Here is a 25,814-nt window from a genome sequence, read left to right as displayed (position 1 = left end):
TGCTGCATGGATTCACTCCACTCAGTCCTGCAGGGTCCAGCTGGCCACTGTGCCACTCTACTGCTCCTTCTCTTTCTCATCCTTATGCTTCCTGTCCCCTTCAAGGCTCACAGGAAATGCCGCCATCTCTGTGGTGCTGTCCTCATTTCTCTAAGTTTTTCCACAAGACTGCTTTTGATAATGCGTATTTCTGTCTGTCTTATGTGACGGCAAGTCATCAGTCAGCATGTCAGCAACGCCTCAGGTTTCTAAACACTTAAAGCAGGGACTTCATCTTGTTCATCTCTCCATATCCACAGGAAGTATTTATCAAGTAACTGAGTGAATAAATAAGTATGAATGAATAAAAATGAATGAAAGAGTGGTTTTGTTTAAGTGCCAGAAGTAATTTTCTTTTGAAATCCTCTCCCCTGCCTGGATAACTTTACTAATTCAAGTATAATATTTACTATGACATAATAAAAAATCTGAACTCATGTTGGAAATGTATATTGTGTGAGCATTTTAGAATTGCAAGACAATGTTTTTGTGTTTCCCAACATAGTTTTTATAAAACTAGTACATAAATAATGCTTAACCAATGGTAGTGAAACCATATACAGAAGTACATAGTTGCTTTCTTCTCTCTCTGCACAGGAGGGCTTATCGAGACAAATTGAAGTTTTGGACCCATTGTGTACTAGCAACATTGATTATGTTTACTATATTCTCATTTTTTGCTGAGCAGGTAAGTTTTGTATATTTTGTGTGGATACTAAATGGTATTTCTTGGTATACTAGTGTCTGAATGTTTTAGAAAATGATATACACTTACAATCAAAATTTTAGCTTCTCTTATTGTCTTATAGCTCATATGTGAATATGTTAAATATGTTTCACAATATTCAGGCAGCAAATATAACAGTCTTTTATTCATTTCTCTTCTAAATCCATTACCAGTATTCTTTTTATCTGGAACTCAACAGATTAACTTGTAGATACCAGGCTAAAACCAAGTAGCTCTAAGTATTTATAACCAAAAAACCATCTAGGATCCTTATCTAATGTTAATTTTCTGTGGGTCTCCAATTATCTTCCTCTCTCACCCTTCCTTGAGTGAGCACAGTGTCTTCAGACATCCCCCAGTTCCGTCGTGTTGTCCCACTCACACCGGTAGCTCCCATTTATCTTTCTTTCAGTCGCTAGGAGTTCTCCCTCCTCTCTCCTCCTCCCTCCTCTCCTCATCAGCCCCTCTACACCTGGGCTTTCCTCTGCATGCATGTACACACGCAGCCTCCTTGAGGTGAGCGACCAGAAGTAGGAGGGAGATTTGTGAAGTAAAAAGAAAGGGATAAGAGAGTCCTCATTAGGCTATTCACATATGAAATACTCTGAAGATAAAGGATTGAAGGAGGGGAATGGGCATCTTTACCGACCTGACTTGGGTTGGGCAAGTGACTTGGCCTCTGCCTCCAATCAAGGTGACTATTGAGTGGAGCTTTTCTAGCTGTCACTCAAATGAAATGTACACCAAATTGACTTATACCAAGAAGGACAGGCACCTAAGTACTGAGGGCTTTAGGATAAACGAATGGGCTTCTTGCTGCAAATGGAAGGAAATTCAGGAAACAGAGACTGGGCAGGTGAACAGGACAGCAACTTAACCTTCATCTGCTTCCCAGGGATTGTACGTCTTATTCTTGATGTTTGTTACCATTGTTCATGGCAGGTAAAAGTCTTATGAAAAATCTCAGAAAGGCTGTGCCTGCTTTTAGAACAGGGTCCAGTGAGGAACCTTTGAGTCTGCTGTGCTGACCTAGGATGGGGAAGGAAAGGAGCCCTGACCGAAAGGAGCAGTCGTGGTAGTGGAAAGGAAGAGGACTGTTAGTCTTTCCTTTGTGTCATCTATACCAGCAGAGAATAGGGAACTAGAGAGGCAGGAAGAGGGAAGGGAAGGGCAGGTTAAATCCCAGCACCCTGCTCTCTACCTACTGGAGTCAAACTCCTTCCTCCTGCCATACCTACCACCTTCACAAACAAATCAGCCAATGCTGCCTCTTCCTTCCCTCCCAAATCCCAGTTCATCATTCAGTCCATGGTGGCTTATGTTTGGACAAAGCCCTGCCTCCACCTAGAGATGAAGGAACAAGCCAGTCCTACATGGTTGGGGAGAGGGAAGACAGGGTAAACCCAGAGATCCTAGATGGAAAACATAAAGAGCACATTTTGGGCCGGGTGCGGTGGCTCATGCCAGTAATCCCAGCACTTTGGGAAGCCAAGGTAGGCAGATCGCTTGAAATCAGGAATTCAAGACCAGCGTGGCCAACATGGTGAAACCTCATCTTTACGAAAAATGCAAAAATTAGCTGGGTGTGGTGGTGTGCATCTGTAGTCTCAGCTACTCGGGACGCTGAGGTAGGAGAATCGCTTGAACCCTGGAGGTGGAGGTTGCGGTGAGCCAAGATCACGCCACTGGACTCCAGGTTGGGCAACAGAGTGAGTGAGACTCTTCAAAGAAAATAAACCCCACATTTTTAAATTGAAATTTTATTATAGCGTTGATTTGGTTTTCTGTTTCAGATGTATTATAGGCAAACTTTTTATGAGGAAAAAAGTATTCAAGTTCTAAGCTACTAATTTACAAATGAACTTATATATTACAATCCATTTTAAATTGGGTGTTGCCTGTGTTCTCCAATGATTATGATTAGGTTAAATAGCGGGGGAGAAATGCTGATAAGATTTTCAATGTAGGTGTGTGTTTTTTTTTTTTTTTTTTTTTACAAACATAGTCATTTTCAAACCCAGAGGCAGTGTCTTATCGCTAAATAGAGACAGTTTCCTTCAGTAGAAAGACTTGACAAATGGATATCTTGTAAATAAATATGCTTTGGTAATAGCTGTGTAAAAGTCTGTAGTTGTAGGTCTTAGAAAAATGAAGCGTGGGCTAAAATAATTGCAATCCTCTTGGGTGTCTTTGTGGGCACATATCTAGGCATATTGACCCTACACAGCTAAACAAAACTAATGTTTTTGTTTTGGAGGAGGAATGATGGAGATTTGTTTGTTGTCTGTTTTTTATGTATAAGATTGTGGAAATGATTAAGGTCATATGGCTCTTAGAAAGTATGATGCACTTATATTCTTTCATCAACGTGATAATTAAAATGTATTTTGTGTCTTTCATCATTTAGTTAATTGCACTTAAGCGGAAGATATTTCCCAGAAGGAGGATACACAAAGAAGCTAGTCCCAATCGAATCAGAGTATAGAAGATCTTCATTTGCAAACCATCTACCTCAGCATTTACTGAGCATTTTAAAACTCAGCTTCACAGAGATGTCTTTGCGATGTGATGCTTAGCAGTTTGGCTCGAAGAAGGAAAATATCCAGTACCGTGCTGTTTTGTGGCATGAATATAGCCCGATGACCAGGAATTATTTAACCAACCCACTGAAAACTTGTGTGTTGAGCAGCTCTGAACTGATTTTACTTTTCAAGAATTTGCTCATGGACCTGTCATCCTTTTTATAAAAAGGCTCACTGGCAAGAGACAGCTGCTAATTTCCCACAGCAATCATTGCAGACTAACTTTATTACGAGAAGCCTATGCCAGCTGGGAGTGATTGCTAAGAGGCCCCAGTCTTTGCATTCCAAAGCCTTTTGCTGAAGTTTTGCACTTTTTTTTTCATTTCCCATTTTTAAAATGAGTAGTTACTAAGTTAACTAGTTATTCTTGCTTCTGAGTATAATGAATTGGGATGTCTAAACCTATTTTTATAGATGTTATTTAAATAATGCAGCAATATCACCTCTTACTGACAATAACCTAAATTATGGGTTTTACTAATGTTTAAGACTGTAAATGGTCTTAAACCACTAACTACTGAAGAGGTCAGTGATTGACATCTGAAATGCTTTGTAATTATTGACTTCAGCCCCTAAGAATACTATAATTTCAAGTGCAGGTCTAATTTCTTTTTTTTTTTTTTTTTTTTGTGAGACGAAGTCTTGCTCTGTAGCCCGGGCTGGAGTGCAGTGGCCGGATCTCAGCTCACTGCAAGCTCCGCCTCCCGGGTTTACGCCATTCTCCTGCCTCAGCCTCCGGAGTAGCTGGGACTACAGGCGCCCGCCACCTCGCCCGGCTAGTTTTTTGTATTTTAGTAGAGACGGGGTTTCACGGTGTTAGCCAGGATGGTTTCGATCTCCTGACCTCGTGATCCGCCCGTCTCGGCCTCCCACAGTGCTGGGATTACAGGCTTGAGCCACCGCGCCCGGCCTGTGCAGGTCTAATTTCAAAGGGCTAGAGTTAGTAACAGTGCTACTTACCAGATGTAATTATGTTTTGGAAATGTACATATTCAAACAGAAGTGCCTCATTTTAGAAATGAGTAGTGCTGATGGCACTGGCACATTACAGTGGTGTCTTGTTGAATACTCATCGGTATATTCCAGTAGCTATCTCTCTCAGTCAGTTTTAGATAGAACAGAGGCCAGCAAACTTTCTTTGTAAAAGGCTGGATAGTAAATTATTGCAGGCCACCTGTGTCTTTGTCATATATTCTTCTTGTTGTTTAGTTTGTTTTTTTCAAACAACCCTCTAAAAATGTAAAAACCATGTTTAACTTGCAGCCGTACAAAACTGGCCACCAGCCAGATGTGACCCTCAGGCCATCATTTGCCAATCACTGCGAATTAGTTTTTGGTGGTGGTGGTGGTTGTTTTTTTTTTTTTTTTTTTTTGAGACAGAGTCTCACTCTGTTGCCCAGGCTAGAGTGCAGTGGCGCAATCTCAGCTCACTGCAACGTCCGCCTCCCAGGTTCAAGCAGTTCTCCTGTCTCAGCCTCCTAAGTAGCTGGGACTACAGGTGCACGCCGCCGCACCTGGCTAATCTTTGTATTTTTAGTAGAGACGGGGTTCCACTATATTGGTCAGGCTGGTCTCGAACTCCTGACCTCAGGCAATCCACCCGCCTCCGCCTCCCAAAGTGCTGAGCTTACAGGTGTAAGCCACTGCGCCCAGCTGAGAATTAGTATTTTTATGTGTGGTTAAACCTTGGCATCTAGCCATATTTTGTTTATGTCATAATACAATGGATTTGTGAAGACCAGATTCCATGAGTAACTCTGACAGGTATTTTAGATCATGATCTCAACAATATTCTTTCAAAATGGCATACATCTTTTGTACAAAGAACTTGAAATGTAAATACTGTGTTTGTGCTGTAAGAGTTGTGTATTTCAAAAACTGAAATCTCATAAAAAGTTAAATTTTTGTCTGACACTTTGATGTTTAAATCTTTGAGGATTGAGTTTACTGTTACTCAGATTCAGCAGTCACTTGAGTGCCTTTACTGTGTATCAGGTTCTGTGCTGAACATTACTAAAATTAAGTGGAAAGTAAGGAAAGATTAGTATTATACAGAAGAATGTTGCTTTATAGGGGGGAAAATAGTTTCTAAATGGACTTTATCATATGGTAAAAATTTAGGATATGTTGGTATCATTATAAAAGCTGAGATTTATTCTAGAAAAGTTAGAGAAATGAACATTTGTCTGTAATGACGATTTCTATGGTTAGATGAATATAGTCCATACCTAATTAGGAGCTTGATGATGGGATGGATAATATAATCATAGGCTATTCATAGACTCATTCTAATGATTCTGTGATTCAGTAGAATCATTAGAACAGAGGAACCTCAGAAGTTGATGAGCAGTCAGATGGTCAGAACCGATTGTTCAAATGAAATCCTATAGAAGGTCACTATGTGTTTTAGTTTTTTGTGCTGCTGTAACAAAATACTTCAGACTGGGTAATTTACAAAGAACAGGACTTCGTTTTCTTATAGTTCTGGAGGCCGAGAGTCCAAGATCAAGGGGCTAGCAGGTTTGGTTGTCTGCTGAGGGCTGCTTTCTGCTTTTAAGATGGCTTCTTGAATGCCATGTCCTCACAGAGCAGAAGGGCAAGAAGGCACAAACTGCCTCTGTCAAGCCCTCTAAAAAAGGCATCTAATTGAATTCATGAGGGCTCTGTTCCCATGACTTATTACCCTCTGAAAGCCCCACCTCATAATACTTTTAAATTGCCAGTTAAGTTTCAACATGAATTTTGGACAGATAAAAATATTAACCACAGCATTCTGTGACACAAAAGAAGGAAGGCTGCTCCTCCTGCCTCATTCTCAAGGTGTTGCCTCTAGGTCCCAGGCCCTTCAGGCAGAGTTTCAAAACAACTGTCTGGACCAAGCTTTGCTTTTTATCATCAAGGACACCAAGGCCAGGGGATGACATGAGTTGCTCAAGGTCTTACAACCAGTTAGAGGAAGAGGTACGGTGGGAACCCAGGTTGTCCCTCTTTCCTGTCCCCACCAGCCCATGCTGCCTCCCCAGGACTGTGGCACATGTGGGTGAAGAGCACACCCAGCAGTCAGACTACAGGAGTTCAAGTCCTGGATCCTGGACACTGCTTGCCATGATTTAGCTTTCTCTGCCAAAATGTGGGAGGCAATACTGGTAGCTACCACAGAGGCTTATGGTGATAATTAAAGGAAATGACATGTGCTACACACGCAACCCAGTGCCTGGCAAATAGTCCTGCCTGCTAAATGTCAGTGGTGATGATGGGAATTATGAAAATTCTTGTAAAAGACTGTTGTCCAGGCCAGAGGTGAGGCTCCTAGTCTAGTCATCAGGGTGAGATTATTACATTGCTCTTAGCTAAAAAAGTGATACATTTTCTAATTAAAAAGAGGATTTTTTTTAACCTACCTTATGTCTTCAAAATTGTTTTTTTGTTTGTTTCTTTTGAGACAGGATCTCACTCTGTTGCCCCAGGCTGGAGAGCAGTGGCGTGATCTCAGCTGACTGCAGCGTCAACCTCTCAGGCTCAAGTAGTCCTCTCACCTCAGCCTCCTGAGCAGCTGTGACTACAGGTGTGCTCCACCACACCTGACTAATTTTGTTTATTTTTTTGTAGAAACAGGCTCTCACTGTGTTATCCAGGCTGTCTCAAACTCCTGGGCTCAGGCAATACTTCTGCCTCGGCCTTCCACGGTGCTGGGATTATAGGTGTGAGCCACTGCGCCTGGCAAAAGTGTTCATTTTGAAAATTATTTCTACATATACCAAGAAGTGTATACAAATAATAACAGATCAAGGATTTAAACTGAAGTGTAATCACTACTTAGGTCAAAACATCTAAGGAGGAAACAGCACCAGTCCCACACAAATTCTTCCAGAGAGCAGAAAAAAGGAAAATACAGTATCATCCAACTCATCCCTTGAAACACAACCCCAACACTAACACTTGGCTCAGATACCACAAGACAAAAACCATGGGCAGTCTACTCCAAAAGAACCCCAAACAAAACACTAGCAAGCCAAATTCAGTTATTCCCAGAAGAACAACACTTCACAGTCAAGCGGGGCCTACTCCAGGAATGCAAATTTGGCCCAACACTTGAAAATCAATTTACCACGTCAGAAAGACCAAAGGAGAAACGATGATAATCTCAACAGATCTTTCTTTAAAAAAGACCATAAAAATTGTTAAAAAGACCAATAGATGAATTCTTATCTGCTCAACAGTTATCAAGACTTTGCCACATTTATTCATGCTCTGTTTTTCTTTGTGATATATTGTAAGGGAAATCCCAGGCTTCATTGTGACAGGAGTACAGAGCCGTGGTGATTAAAGGGATGTGAAGGGGGCTTCTCGTCAGTCTAATTGCTTTTCTCCTCTCACTTGCCCTAATAACAGCTACATCCTACTGCACACAAACTATGTGCTAAATGCTTTAAGTTCATCATCTCATTTCATCCACAACATATCCCCATTTATCAGTGAGGGAACTGGGGCCTAACTAGGTTTAGTGCCTCACCTCAGGTCTCACTATTAATTAATAGAGACAGCTTTTCCACCCAAGTCTCTACAAAATTTTTAGCCACCACATAAACGTGGATTCCAAGGGACAAATCTAATTCAAGCTTCTTAAGAAAAACAAAGAGGGGTACAGGAGGAAGGTGCTCTTCCTGAACCGTTACTCAGTACCGTCTATCTGTGCCTCTCTGCACATCAGCTTTTCTCCCCTTGCTGAGGACATGGCATTTCCTGGCTCACATACTCCAGAGAGGCAGGAAGTTTCCTCTCTGGCTTCAAAATAGAAAACCCTGGTGGGAGATGAGTTACTGTGATTGGCTCATTCTGGGCTCTGTGCCCACCTCTGTAGCCAGAGGGATGGAGATTTTTACCGAAGGAATGAGGGGAGTGATGCTGGGCCAACAAAAACATCACCTTCCAGTTTCACAGATTAGAGACAGTGCAGGTGGAAGACTAAGTTCCTGGATTAGGTACTCGAGGTGAAGGCAAGCCGCCATACTTGAAAGCAATTGGAAAAATCTGTTGATACAGAGTACAGTGAACCTTGTAAATTTTTCATTACTGAAAGAATTTTAAAAAAATATAAAGCATTCATACAGTACCTGCCACGTAACAAATGCACCATAAATGATGGCTTTTATGATTCACAATTGGTCCCAATTGGAATCTTGCTTCTCCTCTCTTGCCAGCCTCATTCTTGGCCTCATACTACATCAGCCACATTGCATTTTCCAAATGTGCTGTGCACTCTTATGCCTCCATACCCTTATACATGCTGTTCTTATTATCTACAGAGTAGTTTATGGAGACATTTCTATGAGTTTTTAAAAATTATAAATAGAGATGGGGTCCCGCCATTTTGTCCAGACTGGTCTTAAACTCTTGTGCTTAAACGATCCTCCTGCTTCAGCCTCCAAAAGTGCCAAGATTACAGGCATGAGCCCCACTGCTCCTGGCCTCTAAGATTTCGACTATATTACCTGAGTTCTTCAAGACTGAATAAGGAAAAAAGGGATGTAATATTTAGGTTTTCAAATAATCACAAGATTCTACACCATTGGTTACTAAAGAAAATGGGAAAATGTTCTGTTAGGAATCCAGATAATTGGAATAAATGGGGTGATGATCTATATGGGAAAGTATTAACAATGTGGTCATCTAAGAATGAATACTGAGACAGGTCTGGAAATATTGGTGTGTCTGTTAAAAATTATCTGTAAATTACCTGCTGAAGCACATGGTGAAATCTCCAGACATGCTCTTTATAGCAGTGAAATACCAAGGTGCTGGAGATAATCTTGGGAAATTTTTACTACGAATAAAGATGAAAAATGACAGATGATCTTCTGTAAGGGTCACTGTGGGAAAAACAACTGAATATGATGATGTAGTGAGTGGAACTACTTAATAATAACAGCATGTATAAGGGTATGGAGGCATAACAGTGCACAGCACATTTGGGAAAATGCAATGTGGCTGATGTAGTATGAGGCCAAGAATGAGGCTGGCGAGAGAGGAAAAGCAGGATTCCAATGGGACCAATTGTCAATCATAAAAACCACCATTTATGGTGCATTTATTATGTGGCAGGTACTGTACTATGCTTTACAAACTTTTTTTGAATCCTTTCAGTAATGAAAAATTTACGAGGTTCACTGTATCCTGTATCAACAGATTTGATGTAGTGAATGGAATTACAGGAACAAGTCTGGGAGTCGTCATCAGTCATTCCTTACCCAATACACTGGTGTATTTAAACGAGCCAGTGGATTGCTGAGCATCATAAGGAAGAGGATTCAAAGCAAAAGAGTAAACAGGAGGGTTCCTTTGAATTTCTTACTTGAACTAGGCAGTTGAAAAGTGATTGGCGTCAATAAGATCCTGAAGCCTTTGCCAAATATTAAAGAAGTAAAATATAGGCCAGGAAAGTTGGCTCATGCCTGTAATCCCAGCACTTTGGAAGGCTGAGGTGAGAGGATCATTTGAGCCTAGGAGTTTGAGACCAGCCTGGGCAACATAGTGAGACCCCATCTTGGCAAACTTTTTCGTTTTTTTTCTTAATTAGCCAGGCATGGTGGCATGTGCCTGAGTCCCAGGTACTCAGGAGGCAGAGACGGGGGATCATTTGGGCCCAGGAAATCAATGCTGCAGTGAGCCATGATCATGCCACTGCACTTCACCCTAGGCAATAGAGCAAAACCCTGTCTCACAAAAAAAAAAGATAAAATGTATGATTTCAAATAGAAAAAGGATTGCAGAGCTATGAGCAAACTAAGGCAAGTACAAAGGTTGAAATATATTTTAAAATTATTTGGGGGAAATACATACAAGCACAGAAAAAAGGATGAAAGGAAATAATACCCCCAATTTTAAACTGTATATTATTTCTAGGTAGTGGGATTATCGGTTTCATTTCCTTTATAAATTATATCTTCAAAAATTGTTTTGCAATTGATACGAATTACAAATAATTGTTTGACACCAAATAATTTTACAATTATACTCCCACCCACTGAATGGGTTCCCTTGGTTACATAGATTCATCATCACTCCATGTAGTCAGATTTTGTAGTTTTGCCATTGTAGTGGACTGTCAAAACACTACATAGACTATGGGACAATTTTTTGTAATGCCAAATGCGAACGGAACTAAGCCGTGTTGTTCAACGACACATTTTCATGTGGTAATGAAACTTAGAAAATGAGGGAGGGTGAATGATTTACATAAATTTAGGGTAATTTTCTTATATCCCTGAATGGGGAAGGGTGGGGGACCAGGTGAGGATCGGATGGAAAGGCCTGCCTGAGGAGATTCAGTGAATGTTGGTAAAGCTCTACTTCATAAATTAGGTGGTATGTTCATCATGTTTCATAATTTACATATTATTCTGCAATTTTCTTTTCTTTTTCTTTTTTTTTTTTTTTTTGACACGGAGTCTCACTCTGTCACCCAGGCTGGCAATGGCGCGGTCTTGCTCACTGCAAGCTCCGCCTCCTGGGTTCAAGCGATTCTCCTGCCTCAGCTTCCCGAGTAGCTGGGATTACAGGCGCCCCCTCCACCACGTCCCCACGTCCGGCTAATTTTTGTATTTTTAGTAGAGACGAGGCCAGGCTGGTCTCGAACTCCTGGCCTCAAGTGATCCGTCCGCCTCGGCCTCCCAAAATGCTGGGATTAAAGGTGTGAGCCACTGCGCCCAGCCGCAATTTTCGATCATAAACATTTACACCTTAAAAACTGGAAGGCACCAGGCCTCAAGTCTACTCGCAGCCCGCCCGGGCGGCCAAAGCATCCTGGGCCGGCGATTTGGGCGCGCAATCGCACCATGGGGGCGGAGCCTCGCCACTCAGTTCACGCCTGCGCTCTGCGTCCAGCCAATCAGCGACGTGTCCGGATGAGGCGAGACGCGCTTTTTTCCTGTGCGAATCCCAGCTTGCCTCAGAAGCGCCGCGGAGAAGGGGCCGCTTGAGGTGAGGCGCGCGTGTGGAGGTTGTGGAGGACGCCTGTCGACGACCGGTAACTGGGCCTCAGCCATTGCGGTTTGTTTCAGGTGTGAGCAGGGGAGGCGTCTGTCTGTCTTAGGTGTCCAGGCCAGAGGCTGACCTCGACCAGTGAGGTAAATCTTACCTCCTGGTGTTGCCTGGGGCCTCTGACGAGAAAACGGAGGCCGCGAACCTCACTGGAGAGAGGGGCGGGCGGGCGGGCTGGCTGGGCTGGGCCGGGCCCCATCGCTACACCCTGGGACCACTGACGCAGAGATGCGGCGGGGCCGGGCAGGGCCCTACCTCGCTCGGCGCGTGTCTCCCTCCTGCCCGCTCCACACCGAGGGCGCCTTTCGTGGTTCCTCAGTATTATCTGTTGTCGAAATCTTTTGCCGACGTTCACTTTCCGAGACCTAAATTGCGGAACGTTTTTATTGTGTATTTGTCTTGATTGTTATGAGCTTATTTCTGGCATCCTCATGACGTGTCCCGCCAGCAACCGTAATTTCCCCGTGTGACTGAGCGGCCTGCTAGAGTTGCCCAGATGTAGCCAGCATCTGGCAGAGGCGCTCCCAAAATTCGGATCTCCCAGGCCTCAGGGGCCACCTCTCCAGCACAGCGCGCTTGGAGTCGGGGTGGACGCTGTCATTCCCTCATCGATTGACCGATTGAGACGGAGTCTCGCACTGTCACCCAGGCTGGAATGTAGTGGGGCCATCTGGGCTCACTGCAACCTCCGCTTCCCGGGTTGAAGCGATTCTCCTGCCTCAGCCTCCCGAGTAGCTGGGATTACGGGCACCTGCCACTAAGCCCGGCTAATTTTGTATTTTTAGTAGAGATGGGGTTTCACCATGTTGGCCAGGCTGGTCTCGAACTCCTGACCTCAAGTGATCCGCCCGCCTCGGCCTCCCAAAGTGATGGGATTACAGGCATGAGCCACTGCGGGCCTTTTTGTTGTTGTTCTTTTTTGAGACGAAGTTTCACTCTTGTCACCCAGGCTGGAGTGCAGTGGCGCCATCTAGGCTCACTGTAACCTCTGTCTCCCGGGTTCAAGCGATTCTCCCGCCTCAGCCTCCTGAGCAGCTGGGACTATAGGCATGCGCCACCACGCCCGGTTAATTTTGTATTTTTTTTTTTTCAGTAGAGACGGGGTTTCACCATGTTGGCCAGGCTGGTCTTGAACTCCTGACCTCAGGTGATCTGCCTGCCTCAACCTTCCAAAGTGCTGGGATTTCAGGCGTGAACTACCGTGCTTGGCCTATTTAGTTTTTAACAAATATCATTATCTTCTTAACTTTTGGCCCCCCAAATAAATGAGGAAACTGTTAAAATTGTATTCAACAATCCTTGTTCGATATCTGCTTTGATATTTAAACGTTTACCAGTGTATTAAAATGATGCCTTTGGATTCAGAAGGTTCAAGAAATTTGTTTTTTAAAGTCAGGAAGCATCTAAATATGGTGTCCTCCGGAAAAAAGTATTCCAGGAAATCTGGGAAGCCGTCCATGGAAGATCAGTTTACGAGAGCCTATGACTTTGAGACTGAAGAAAAGAAAGATCTGAGTGGTTCAGAGGAAGATGTTATTGAAGGTGCAGTACATCTCATGTTGGGCAGTGATGTCCTTCAGTTAATTTGTTTTGAACCCATTAAAGACTATCGTACAACTTAGTTTGTAAAGGATTTTCAGGTATAGTCTTTCATCCCCCGGTATTTGTGGTTTCAGAACCTGCTGACACGGATGGCCAGCTGTACTTTGTGTTTCTCATTTGATCCTCATATTGCAGTATCGGAGTTACAGAAGCTTATTCGGCAACTCTTGCTTTTACAGTTATTTCCAAAATACCTGATATATAGTATGTGGCTTACTGTGACATTAACCCAGGCAGACTTGAAAAATTATTCCTATAAAATGGTCCTGAATCCTGATTTAATTTCATCTAACCTGCAGATTATATTGCGTTTGTATGTCTGCTTTGAAACTGTATGTTGGCAAAAAGCCTAAAAATCCCCAAATGAAGATGTTTCATTAAAATTTCAAAAGTTGTTGTTATTTTTATTTTTATTTTTTTTAAATTGTCAACACAGGGAAGACTGCAGTCATTGAAAAACGTAGGAAGAAAAGGTCTTCTGCAGGAGTAGTTGAAGATATGGGGTAACGTTCAAAATAATTTTTGTTTCTTAGATAAAGCACTTCAAGAAAAGTTGCTAACAAATAATATATGTACAATACTTGACATCTGGTATTTCTTCCAAAACAAACATGGTATTTTGTGGATCTTCAAAAGTGTTTAAAATGTAATTTCTTTCCAGGGGTGAAGTACAGAATATGCTGGAAGGAGTTGGAGGTATGTTTTAGGAGATACTTGTATTTAAAGAAAATTGTTTTAAGCCATATAATTTGTATAATAGCAAATGTTAATAATGGACTATAAGACTGTTATTTAATGCTTTGTTCTCACATAGAAGATTCTGCGTGTCTTTGTGATTGAGCATCATAGATTTTCATAGTTAATCTTTTCCATGATGTTAAGAGTGAGGTGCTTTTATTTTATACATATGTGTATTTAATGGATATGGAATTTTAGAAGAAAAATAGAAAAAGTTTTTACCCTTCTTTGTATTCACAGACTAAGTGATACACACACACACACACACACACATACATATATTTGTATATAAGTTTTTCATTTTTTCAGTTTAGTTATTTTCTGACTTTTCCTGTGTTCTTTTCTTTAGGGAGGACAGTGTAAATTAAGCCTCTAAAATAACTCTTTTTACAGTAATAAACTATGTAGTTGATACTAAAGACAGTTTTGCTAGTGAGAGTTTTATAATTAGGTTCAAAAATTCTCAAATAATATGTGAATTATCAGTAATATGAGCTTTGTTAGGGATTAGTTATCTTTAAAAAAAGTTAATATTTAGCTCCTATAAATGGATTATTCACACATTCAAATCTTTTTTGAAAGCTCTGCCCTGTCCAGTGGTGAAAAAGTACTTGTTTTATAAATTTATTATAGATAATATTGAAAGTATAAAATATTTATGTAATAGTACAGCTCCAGCATGATTACTGAAAGATGCCTATTTATGATAGATCCATAAGATAAAGGCTTATGTTTAGCAAAGCATTCTTTGAAGTAGTAAACATTTTATGAAATGCAGTTCTTATGGGTAAAAATGCCCAATAAAGAGCTCCACAAAAGCATTTAAAACTGATCTTACTCACCTATTTCTCATTGAAAAATAAAGTGATCTTGAATTAATTTATCTAGAAATTTACTTAAACTAAGATTTTTTCTGTCCTTGGTCTTTGTGTCTTTTAGTAAAAAATGTATTTAAAAGTATCACTGATGGCCAGGCACAGGGGCTCACACTTACAATTCCAGCACTTTGGAAGGCCAAGGCAGGAGGATTGCTTGAGGCCAGGAATTCGAGACCAGCTTGGTCAACATAGTGAGACCCCCATGTCTTTTAATATATATATATATATATATATATATATATATATATATATATATATAATTGATTATATTTAAAATAGTTTTCTTCTTTAACTATTTTTATCCTTTTTGGATTCTGTATTTTAACAGAGTACTTTTACATAATTTCTATAATGAGTTCTAACAATAATTCATTGCAATGCGTCCTTTTAATTGGGGCATATTTTATAAATTTAGAAAAATTTAGCCTTAAAATTTTTTTTTTTTTTTTTAAATTTTTGAGACGGAGTCTCACTCTGTCCCCAGGCTGGAGTGCAGTGGTGCAATCTCAGCTCACTGCAACCTCTGCCTCCCAGGTTCAAGCAATTCTCCTGCCTCAGCCTGCCGAGTAGTTGTGACTACAGGCGCGCGCCACCACGCCCAGCTAATTTTTGTATTTTTAGTAGAGACAAGATTTCACCATGTTGGCCAGGATAGTCTCGATCTTTTGACCTCGTGATCCGCCCGCCTCGGACTCCCAAAGTGCTGGGATTAACAGATGTGAGCCACTGCGCCTGGCCTAAATTTAGTCTTTATTAACAGTGTTTTCTCATGGCGAAATTTGAAGTCTGTCCTTTACACATTGTTTTGTTTATTAGCTCTTTTTTATTGTTCCTAAGTTAAAAAATTATCTCCAGTTAGGAAAATCAGAATTTGGGTGCTAGTAATAGAAAGTTTTCTCAGAAAAAAAAGTAAGCAAATAATTCTGCATTTTGAAATTATGCATATTTCTAAATTTATGTTTAAATGTCTTTCCAATATTGCTGAACCAACCTTACCCATATTTACTTGAATATGTGGGAACAAAATACTTTTTTCAACATTAAATTTTAATGAATTATTATTTTCAATCTAGTTGACATTAACAAGGCTCTTCTTGCCAAGAGAAAGAGACTAGAAATGTATACAAAGGCTTCTCTCAAAACTAGTAACCAGAAAATCGAACATGTTTGGAAAACACAGCAAGATCAAAGGTAAGGTGGCTGTTTTTTTTAGAGCCACATTTCTTAGTATTTACTGGTGTAAATTACTTATGAAAAATACTATTCTAGGCTGGGCATGGTGGCTCATGCCGGTAATCCCAGCACTTTGGGAGGCCAAGGCGGGCAGATCACTTGAGGTCAGGAGTTAGAGACCAGCCTGGCCAACGTAGTGAAACCTCATCTCTACTGAAAATACAAAAGTTAACCAGGCGTGCTTGCTTGAACCCAGAAGGCAGAGGTTACAGTGAGCCAAGATCGTGACACTGCACTGTAGCCTGGGCAACAGAGTGAGACTGTCAAAAAAAAAAAAAGAAAAGAAAAGAAAAATACTATTCTAGTTACTGGGGTTTCTAGTGAAAATGTATTTGGCTTGATTTTTCTCTAAGTATGATAGTCCTATAGCCCTATAACCTCAATCCTTCATAGAATTGACATTATTTCCTAAAAAATGAATAAAGATCACTTTTTTCCTTTTAGGTAACAAGTGAGGTTATAAAAGTAATTTCTTTTTTTGTTGTTGTTTTATGAGATGGGGGTCTCATTATGTTGCCCAGGCTGGTGTTGAACTCCTAGGCTCAAGTGATCCTCACACCCCAGCCTGCCAAAGTGCTGGGATTATAGGCCTGAGCCACCATGCCTAGCCTAAAAGTAATTTATATTCATTCTAGAAATACACTAGTTGAATAAAAGGTAAATGTCATAAAAACCGTTAGTCTTATGATGGTGAATTATGTTCAACAATGTAGAAAAACACCAATCTTATATCATATATAATTTGTATGTTTTAGCTGACTTAACTCTTCTTTTGCATAAAATCTTTGTTAAGCCAAAATAGGAAAAAAAATTAAGTGAACTATTTCTATTTAGAAATCTTATAGGATAAATACAATCACCTTATTTAATCTATTTATTATATCGGAACCTATGTTCAATAGGAAAAAAATGAAAAACTGCTTAGAGATAAGATGAATTTCTTTTTGAAAATTTATATATATAATAAAACTTCCTTAGTTTTCAAGAGCTAAAGCTTGTGACAGGGCTTTTCTTCTATTAGTTTGTTAGAAAAAAAAATACTTCTGGAATCAGTGTAAATCATAATTTTACTTTTTGGTTTCCCATCAGAAGACTTAAGCTGCAGGTATTTCCTTTTCTTATATAGTATAAATATGTCAACTCAGTTTTGTTTTAAATTCTTTTTATATTGTTATGAAATATGACAAGAATTCATCATTATGTTTTACAGGCAGAAGCTAAACCAAGAATATTCTCAGCAGTTTCTGACTTTGTTTCAGCAGTGGGATTTAGATATGCAGAAAGCTGAGGAACAAGAAGAAAAAATACTTGTTGGTATCATGATTAGGTTTATAATTAATCCGTTATAACTAAGTCTCAAGTAGGAATGGAGAACCTAGCCTTTTCCTGTGACCAATGGAACTAAGCCAGGTTTCATTAACCATTGCTGGCCATGTGTTTTAGTCCTGCTGAACTGTAAACCACAGACATATAGGCACTTACCATACTCATAAAAGGCATTGGTCTTTGCTTTTGATATTGTTTGGGATTCTTGCATTTCCAAGTGACAGAAATTTGTCAAAGTGCAAAAGAAGGATTATTGGTTTATACAAAAGAAGTCGGGGCAGTTTAGCTTCAGGCATAGCCAGATAGGAACAGGGAAGGGGGTTGCTCATGTAGTGTCATCTGGGTTCTGTCATCAGTTCTCAGTAAGGTGTCTCAATGTAGTAGCAAGATAGTTTTTACAGTCCTAGGCTTATTAGAAATTTAGTAACCCCAGTGGACTGAGAAAATCTTTCTCAATAGCTCTGGCAAAAAATTCCTGTGGGAAAATATGACTGATGTAGTTTGGATCATTTGTCCATTCTTGAACCAATCATTGTATAGTTAGCCCTCTGTACATAAGGGCTCCACATCTGTATTCAACCAATCGTGGACGAAAAATATTTGGAAGAGGCTGGGCGCAGTGATTCATGCCTGTAATTCCAGGATTTTGGGAGGCCAAGGTGGGTGGATCACCTGAGTTCAGGAGTTTGACACCAGCCTGACCAATATCGTGAAAACCCATCTCTACTCAAAATACAAAAATTAGCCAGGCTGTGGTGGCGCGTGCCTATAATCCAAGTTACTCAGGAGGCTGAGGCGGGAGAATCACTTGAACCTAGGAGGCGGAGGTTACAGTGAGCCGAGATCGTGCCACTGCATGCCAGCCTGGGTGACGGGGAGACCCTTTCTTAAAAAAAAAAAAAAGGTCAAGCCTGTAATCCCAGCACTTTGGGAGGCCGAGACGGGCGGATCACGAGGTCAGGAGATCGAAACCATCCTGGCTAACACGGTGAAACCCCGTCTCTATTAAATACAAAAAACTAGCCGGGCGAGGTGGCGGGCGCCTGTAGTCCCAGCTACTCGGGAGGCTGAGGCCGGAGAATGGCGTGAACCCGGGAGGCGGAGCTTGCAGTGAGCTGAGATCCGGCCACTGCACTCCAGCCTGGGCGACAGAGCGAGACTCCGTCTCAAAAAAAAAAAAAAAAAAAAAAAAAGGAAAACAAAAAAAAGTACAAATCAAAAAAGGTACAAATTAGAAAAATAATCCAGTGTTACAACTATATAGCATTTACATTGTGTTAGGCATTATAAGAGATCTAGAAATGATTTAAAGTTTGTGGAAGGATGTGCATTGGTTATATGCAAATATGATGCCAATTTGTATCAGGAACTCAAGCATCTGCACATTTTGGTCTCCTGAAGGGTTGGGTGTCCTGGAACTGGTCCCCCAGGATACCTAGGGATGTCTGTAGTCAGAACATTGTTGACTTTTAATGGCCAGACTTGTGTTAACCTGCAAGTGAGGATATTAGGGGTAGGGATGACAGTGTAAAATAGGATGGATTTGTGGTGCTGATAGATTATTGAGCTGTAGTACTAAAGAGAGTAAGTTAGAATGGTAAAGAAGTAGTAGTTAAATACTAGGATATATAGAGAGACAGTATGTGTAATGGTTAGAGCCTGGATGCCAGCAACAGTACTGTTTGGGATCAAATTCTTGTTTGAGCAATTGTAGCTGTGAAACCATGGACAGATTATGCCTCAGTTTACTCATCTATGAAAGGGGAATGAGTATCTCTTAGTTTACCATTATTAATGCTGTGTAGTGGTTATTGGTAATGACAAAATCTAGGGTGGGAGTATGTAAGTCAATGGCTAAAGTAGGGTGGAGGCCAAAATCATTGAGAAACAGGTGATGGAATGGAAAACCATTATTATTGGAAGGATCATCTGTGTGGACATTGAAATCACCAAGAATTAAGACGTCTTGATTATTGTTAAAATTTCCCATTCAGCAACTGGTAGGATTAATGTATTGTTACATATTAGTGGTGAATGTAAATTATCTAAACATAGTCATAATAGTTGCTAAAACTAAATTTTAAAAGCATTGATTTTTAACACATTCTTTTAATGTAGAATTATTTTTTCTAAATTTAAAATTTTACCCAAATTGTTAAGTTTTTTTCTATTTGTAGAATATGTTTCGACAGCAACAAAAGATTCTTCAACAATCTAGAATTGTTCAGAGCCAGAGACTGAAAACAATTAGACAGTTATATGAGCAGTTCATAAAGGTTTGTTGTATGTGGTAACACAATACATTGTTATAAAACATTATTTATGGAAGTAGAAGATAATTATTTTCTTTCTAAGTTTATGGGAAAAAAAATTTTAGACTTTAACTACTTTTCCATTTTGAATTCATTGTTTCTGATTTAAGTGATAAATGTATTTTTACTTGAGGATTCAAATGGTTTTGTTGGGATTATTCAAGACAGGAAATGGTAAAATGGGAATTTTACTTAGAAATGTATTTATCATGCATAAAATCCATACTTTAATAACACTTTAGTCATAGTTCTCTGTTTAACTGAAAATAGAGTCTATAGTAATCATTTTTAGGTTGTATTTTACTTGTTTTTGTTTCCCCAGTGTTTGTTAAATAGAAAGTACCCAAATTATTGAAATCTCTTGTTTTCAAATGTATAATAGAAGTATTTTATGGCACATTTGCTTTTAGAATGATTACAGTGACCACAAATGAATCCAACATAAAATAATAGATATAATAGACGTTTGAGGATTAAAAGTCTGTGGATTGATAATTATCTGCTGACACATACATATTAGCAAATTGTGCCTGTACCCCTCTTGTTCAGGCAGAAATATACCTTTTAGTAACTCTTCATAGAAGCTCAATGGAATCTTGCATATACTTTTTTTCAGTGGTGGTTCCTTTAGATACTCTTGTGCAAATACATGTTAAAATAACATTAAAGGAATTGGGACGCTCTGAGTAAACTAGTAAAATTGTTTTAAAATAAATATTTCAGAATAACTTAAAAATAATATATATGGCCAAGCACAGTGGGCTCACACTTTGGGAGGCCAAGGCAAGAGATCACTTGAGCCCAGGAATTCAAGACCAGCCTGAGCAACATGACAAAACCCCATCTCTATTAAGAACAAACAAACAAAAATAGCTGGGCATGGTGGCACTCACCTGTAGTCCCAGCTACTGGGGAGGCTGAGGTGGGAGGATCACTTGAGCCCTTGAGGCAAAGGTTGCAGTGAGCTGAAATCACACTACTGTACTCCAGCCTGGGCAACAGAGCAAGACCCTGCCTCAAAAAAAAAAAAAAATTATACATACACACACATTATTTTAAAAAGTATTTCCAAGTGGAAAACTTGTTCTAATGCTCCAAGAACCATTTGGTAATTTGTGTGAAGGTTTGATAAAGTACTAGAAGATTTCTTCCAAATGTTATCACTAAATGTTACTGTTTAGGATAGGAACTATAGTATAACCTTTGATTCCTCCATCTCCTTTCTCTGTCACATCCAGTTATTAGTAGCTCTGTAATTTTTACTTCTGCAGTGGTTCTTTCTTTTAATGCCCACTGCTACTACCGTAGTTTAGGACCTCATTATTATTTGCTTGTACCATTAAAATTCTTAACTGATTTCTCTGTTCTCCAATCTATCCTTCCTAGATCTGTCATACTATCTTTTAAAAATATATCTCTTCCCTCTTGAAAACTGTCAGTAGCCTCCCATTCTAAATTCTTAGGTATTCAAGATTCCTCTATGACATGACCCTCTTTGTAAGCTTCATTTACTACATTTGTGCATTACCCCACCCCTCCACATAACTGCTTTCTCTCAACTCACTATGTACTTCCATGCTTCGCTTATGCCCTTCCCCTAGAATATTTTTAACTCCTTTTTCTTTATCTATTGAAATCTTAGTGTTTTGCCCACTAAATTGGATTAATCCCCATTTTCCACTATATCGCCATAGCAAGTTGTGCTTCCATTCCTATTACAAAATTTTTGTTTTGTTTCTACATGTTTTTCTCATTGCCATCAGGAAGCAATCATGTATTACTATTTTTTAATTTCTCCACAGTGCTTAATAAAGCACCTTTTACATAGTAGGCACTAGATTAACTATTTGTTGAATGAATAATAAAGATGTAAGACATAATTTTTATTTTTCATAACATGAAAGAGGTTGTACTATAGATTATTTTATTCCCTCTAGTGAATTCATGGCACACTATTAGTCATAAGTAGATTATTACTTGATATTTGGAAAGCTTAATAGAAATGGTGTTTACTGATATGGGACTTCCAGTCTTTTTTATCTTGACCTTAACAGTTCAGGAAACCAATTTTGGGTAAAGTATACTACATTGTACTTCCTATAACATTTTATTCATGTCTGATATTTTTTTCTTTTATAGTAGGTATTTTGGTATTCATGTATTACTTAGAATATTTTTATTTCAAATAAATAATGAGCATTTGAATATTTAAAAATTACTACTTTTGAAAATTAATTGTACAAGTTTAGAACCTGAGATGAAAAGTGGTGCTTTGTAACTTAACTAGTTTTTTGTGTTCTTAGAGTATGGAAGAGTTGGAGAAGAATCATGATAATCTACTTACTGGTGCACAAAATGAATTTAAAAAAGAAATGGCTATGTTGCAAAAAAAAATTATGATGGAAACTGTAAGTGATCATACTGAAATTGAAAAAAATAAGGATTAATATAAGCAATGAAATATTTTATTTGCTGAAATAGGTATAACACTTAACTAAAAATTAAACAAATGTTTAATATCTCCTTCCATGAAACAGCAGCAGCAAGAGATAGCAAGTGTTCGGAAGTCTCTTCAATCCATGTTATTCTGATGACTCTTTGAAGAAAGAACTTGAACCTAAGTAATATGATACAATTATAATGTTAGCTAAGAAGCATATTGTAAGTCTTTAGAATAGTTTAATTGTAACATCTTTAATCATAAACCTGTTTCATTGTAAGACCTCCCTTTCTGTTAAGTCAAATCTAAATAGTTATATGAGTTAGCAACTATTCCTAAAGAATATGTATTAAGCTTTCAGCTCTTTAGTAATGATAGGGAATTTTTCTCTCTAACACAGTCAATTAAATAAAGACGATTTAAGTTTAGGTTTGGCTTCATTGTATGTGTATCAATCCCAAAAGGTAGAAACTGCAAGTATAGAAGGTTATATTCTTTAAGGAAAAAACGGAATACAAAATCTATTTTACATGTACATCCTTTTCTATAATATTTAAGTTATACAACCAATTCTAATGACAATAAGATGCATTTAAATTTGTGTTCTGGAATAAATTGTTAAAATCATTAACCTCTGAGCATTAAATCACTAGCAATAGAACAATATATAAATATCAGTTTTAATACATGGGTTTGTGAATATGTCATTGCCACAAAGACATTAAAATGTCACTTAATTGGGCTTGGTCTGCAATTAAGAGCACATCATTAACACTCCTAATTACTTATGGTTTACATATATCACATCTATGTTTATTTATTTTTTGAGATGGAGTCTCACTCTGTCACCCTGGCTGGAGTGTGATGGTGCAATCTCAGCTCACGGCAACCTCTGCCTCCCAGGTTCAAGCAATTCTGCCTCAGTTTCCCAAGGGACTACAGGCACTTGCCACCACACCCAGCTTATTTTTGTATTTTTAGTAGATATGGGGTTTCGCCATGTTGGCCAGGCTGGTCTCGAACTCCTGACTTCAGATGATCTGGCCGCCTCGATCTCCCAAAGTGCTGGGATTACAGGTTTGAGCCACCATGCCTGGTCTCCTGCTTTTCCATGTTTTAACTTCTAATTTTTGCTTCTATAACTCACCCTTATCTTAGTTATAAGGTTTTCCAAGTTTTAAAAAAACAGGTGCCTACAGATAAACTTTTTCTAATTGTGACAACCTACTTGTACAGGAAGAAATTAGTCTTCCACCGTTAATGAATATTTGACATTACTTCCTAAATTTTTGAACTTTGTAAAGGATTTTCCTTTTAAGTCAATATATATATTGGAATATAAATTGTAAGTACTATTCATCCTCGTAAGAAAGTCCTTATTTGGGAAGTTTTACCAATAGTTAGAGGCAAAATAAGTACTCTAGTGTTTGCTGTGTACTTCATTCCCGTATGTTTTTTTGCTTTTAAGGAATATCATCTTTTACTGTTTTCGTCAATATACCTTTTTCTTGCCTAAAACAGATGTAGTACATAAATTACTCCTTTATTTTTTGATTACTTCATCATATGGCATACGGTCTACTGAACTATTACATAAAATTAAAAATAGGGTCAGATGGGAATCTGAAGATTTGGATCCCCAGAGACCTTTGTAATAGTTCTAGTACTATTCACAATGAGTAATCCAAATACATTTAAATTAGAGGGGAAAGATAAGAATCAGTACCTAATGCACTTAGTGGTTGAAAACTTTTACTTATTTTGTCCCTTATCACCTCAAATGAGTCAGTATATACTTGGAGTAACTTTTATATTCTAAAAGGAAGATTTTTTTTTTACCATGTTTTTCTAAGTTACTAATTTTCTTACATGTCAACTGACTTTTAGCTACTGTTTCATTTTTCATGAAAGGGAATATTTAACATCCACTTTTTGGTGACAGTGAAATTTTAACTTAAAATATCAAGGAACAAGTTACCTTCAGTGTAAAGATTCGTATGTTTTTCTGAACTGGTACAACAAATTCCTTTTATTAAATACACATTTTATTTAAAAAATTCCTGTAGCCCTTTTAAATTCTAGTATACTAAAAACAAGTATTTTTTTTATGACATACTAATTAACATGCCTCTTTTGAAAAATGATTAGTATAAAACATTTCTTAGAACATCACTTGACTCAGTAATTACAATATTATAAGCCATGCACTTAAGCAGTATTGAGCTCACTTTCAGTTTTTAGCAATCAAGGTAAACACCCTCAAGATGGCTAAAATCCTTTATGTTCTGGATATTTATGTAATCCTTTGGCAGTGAAAACCCTGTGTCTGATACGTCTCAGAGACAAACTGCTACTTAGAATTACAGGGTTCACTTTGTTGCCCTCAGGATTGACCTTTCTTTCTTTAGTCTTGTTTCTAATTAATATGTAGACTATTCTGAGAACATCTGTGATAAAAAATGATAATACACACAATGGGGGTGTCATAACTGAAATAGACACAACAAAATCTACAGGGTTTATGTTTTATATTCAAATATAACCTTATTTATGGTATACTAGCCTCCTGCACAGGGGGATTTCCTTCACTCATAGATTCCCCTAACTTCATCTCTTTTCCTTGGGCTATTAGTCAGTCAATATGCTTGTGAACCTGTTCAGGTGCTTGATGACATGTAGTCTTGAATATATTTAGATGAAGGTGTCTTGAAATTTGCAGGCACAAAGCACTAAAGTATATCACCATATCAAATGAAGAAATCACCTTTAGAAGCAAAAAAGAAAATATAAAATGAATTATGATGTATCTTTTCTCAAGTAGCACTATTCTGTTTCTCCCCCAAATATCAAACCTTAACCTAAAATTCTACACCAAAAATACTTTTTTTTTTTTTGAGATGGAGTCTCGCTCTGTCACCCAGGGTGGAGTGCAGTGGCGTGATCTCGGCTCACTGCAACCTCCACCTCCCAGGTCCAAGCAATTCTCCTGCCTCAGCCTCCCAAGTAGCCGGGATTACAGGCGCCCACCACCACGCCCAGCTAATTTTGTGTATTTTTAGTAGAGATGGGGTTTCACCATGTTGGCCAGGCTAGTCTCGAACTCCTGACCTCAGGTGATCCACCCGCCTCGGCCTCCCAAAGTGCTGGGATTACAGGCGTTGAGCCACCACGCCCGGCAAATACTACATTTTAAAGCACTTTAATACATTTCAAATTTGGACCTCACTGTAGTCCTCTGGAAAATGCGGTTATTTCACAGTTATAGACACTGTGGCTCAGAGGTAAAAAAAGACGACTAAAATACAGAAGTTAGAAAGTAACAGAACCCAAGTCTCCTGATTCCACATTGTTTCAACTTCCTGCTGTGCCACGAAGCAGCAAATTTCCTTCTAGAAGAGGTTATCAGTCATCTTATAATGAACTAATTCCATCAAACATTTCTATTTCTTTGAGGTTAGTTGTAAGAAGGTAAAAGGTCTAAAAAAGATAACATACTTGAGGCATATACAAAATTATGTTTACAAATTTAAAGATGGCCTCTATTTAGAAACTTTGCCCAGAGTCTACAGTCAAATGCTTCTCTTCAGAAAATGAAACCCAGGAGAAAAAGGAGCCTTATAGCTCTGCCCTTGGAGAGGGAATTCTCACCCATGAGGGGAAAATCTCTACCATTTACGTTAAAAGCGTACTTGAAAAGCACCATGTTTACCTCCACATTGTGGGTGTGGCTTTTTTTTTTTTTTTTTGGTCATCCACATAGTGTTTTAAATAAAAACTGAATTTGACTTCCTCAGTTTACCAGTCTCCATCACAAGTATAAACCAAGCCAATTACTTGTTACAAAAGATGATTGATTTTTTTAACACCTGATATTTTAATTCAACAATTCCACTTGGT

General features: G+C 38.8%; 3 protein-coding genes across 11 annotated transcripts in view; 2 read left to right on the top strand and 1 right to left on the bottom strand.

Annotated features, from left to right (window-relative positions):
• The window catches only part of GNPTAB (N-acetylglucosamine-1-phosphate transferase subunits alpha and beta), an 87,636-nt gene extending 82,374 nt beyond the window's left edge, over positions 1 to 5,262 (top strand). For both annotated transcript variants that reach the window (XM_074007621.1, XM_005572019.5), the window contains 2 exons: positions 637 to 727; positions 3,174 to 5,262. In XM_074007621.1, coding sequence (XP_073863722.1) covers positions 637 to 727; positions 3,174 to 3,251 — 169 coding nt within the window. In that variant the 3' untranslated portion in view covers positions 3,252 to 5,262. The remainder of the gene's footprint in view (positions 1 to 636; positions 728 to 3,173) is intronic.
• A 6,036-nt stretch (positions 5,263 to 11,298) lies between these two features.
• On the top strand, positions 11,299 to 22,345 carry SYCP3 (synaptonemal complex protein 3). 4 transcript variants are annotated; one of them, XM_005572022.3, is made up of 9 exons: positions 11,299 to 11,408; positions 12,785 to 12,930; positions 13,427 to 13,493; positions 13,652 to 13,686; positions 15,680 to 15,797; positions 17,050 to 17,149; positions 19,343 to 19,441; positions 21,781 to 21,885; positions 22,015 to 22,345. In XM_005572022.3, the coding sequence occupies exons 2-9, from the start codon at positions 12,798 to 12,800 to the stop codon at positions 22,066 to 22,068; spliced, it is 711 nt and encodes a 236-aa protein (XP_005572079.1). In that variant the 5' UTR covers positions 11,299 to 11,408; positions 12,785 to 12,797; the 3' UTR covers positions 22,069 to 22,345. The 4 variants fall into 4 exon arrangements, with proteins under 4 accessions (XP_005572079.1, XP_045221717.1, XP_045221718.1 ...); XM_045365782.1 differs by having other exon boundaries at positions 12,781 to 12,930; XM_045365781.3 differs by lacking the exon at positions 11,299 to 11,408 and having other exon boundaries at positions 12,609 to 12,930.
• The window catches only part of CHPT1 (choline phosphotransferase 1), a 29,399-nt gene continuing 25,508 nt past the window's right edge, over positions 21,924 to 25,814 (bottom strand). For 3 of the 5 annotated variants that reach the window (XM_045365779.2, XM_045365780.2, XM_065524717.2), the window contains 2 exons: positions 24,571 to 24,681; positions 21,924 to 22,094 (listed from right to left, as the gene is read on the bottom strand). In XM_045365779.2, the coding sequence (XP_045221714.1) occupies positions 22,050 to 22,094; positions 24,571 to 24,681 (156 nt within the window). In that variant the 3' untranslated portion in view covers positions 21,924 to 22,049. Of the gene's footprint in view, positions 22,095 to 24,480; positions 24,682 to 25,814 lie in introns of all 5 variants that reach the window. The other 2 variants (XR_006690608.2, XR_012420535.1) reach the window with 1 other exon arrangement.

The sequence above is a fragment of the Macaca fascicularis genome, chromosome 11, assembly GCF_037993035.2.
Source record: "Macaca fascicularis isolate 582-1 chromosome 11, T2T-MFA8v1.1".
NCBI lineage: Eukaryota > Metazoa > Chordata > Mammalia > Primates > Cercopithecidae > Macaca > Macaca fascicularis.
Note: the sequence above shows the minus strand (reverse complement) of the source record. Positions and strands in the feature narration are given on the sequence as shown.

Excerpts from the sequence above, each read along its gene's own strand:
- SYCP3 (XM_045365781.3), top strand. The coding sequence starts at position 12,735 with ATGATGCCTTTGGATTCAGAAGGTTCAAGAAATTTGTTTTTTAAAGTC. Across the intron at positions 12,931-13,426 it reads AGAGGAAGATGTTATTGAAG|GGAAGACTGCAGTCATTGAA; the intron begins GTGCAGTACATC and ends TTGTCAACACAG. Across the intron at positions 21,886-22,014 it reads AAAAAATTATGATGGAAACT|CAGCAGCAAGAGATAGCAAG; the intron begins GTAAGTGATCAT and ends TCCATGAAACAG.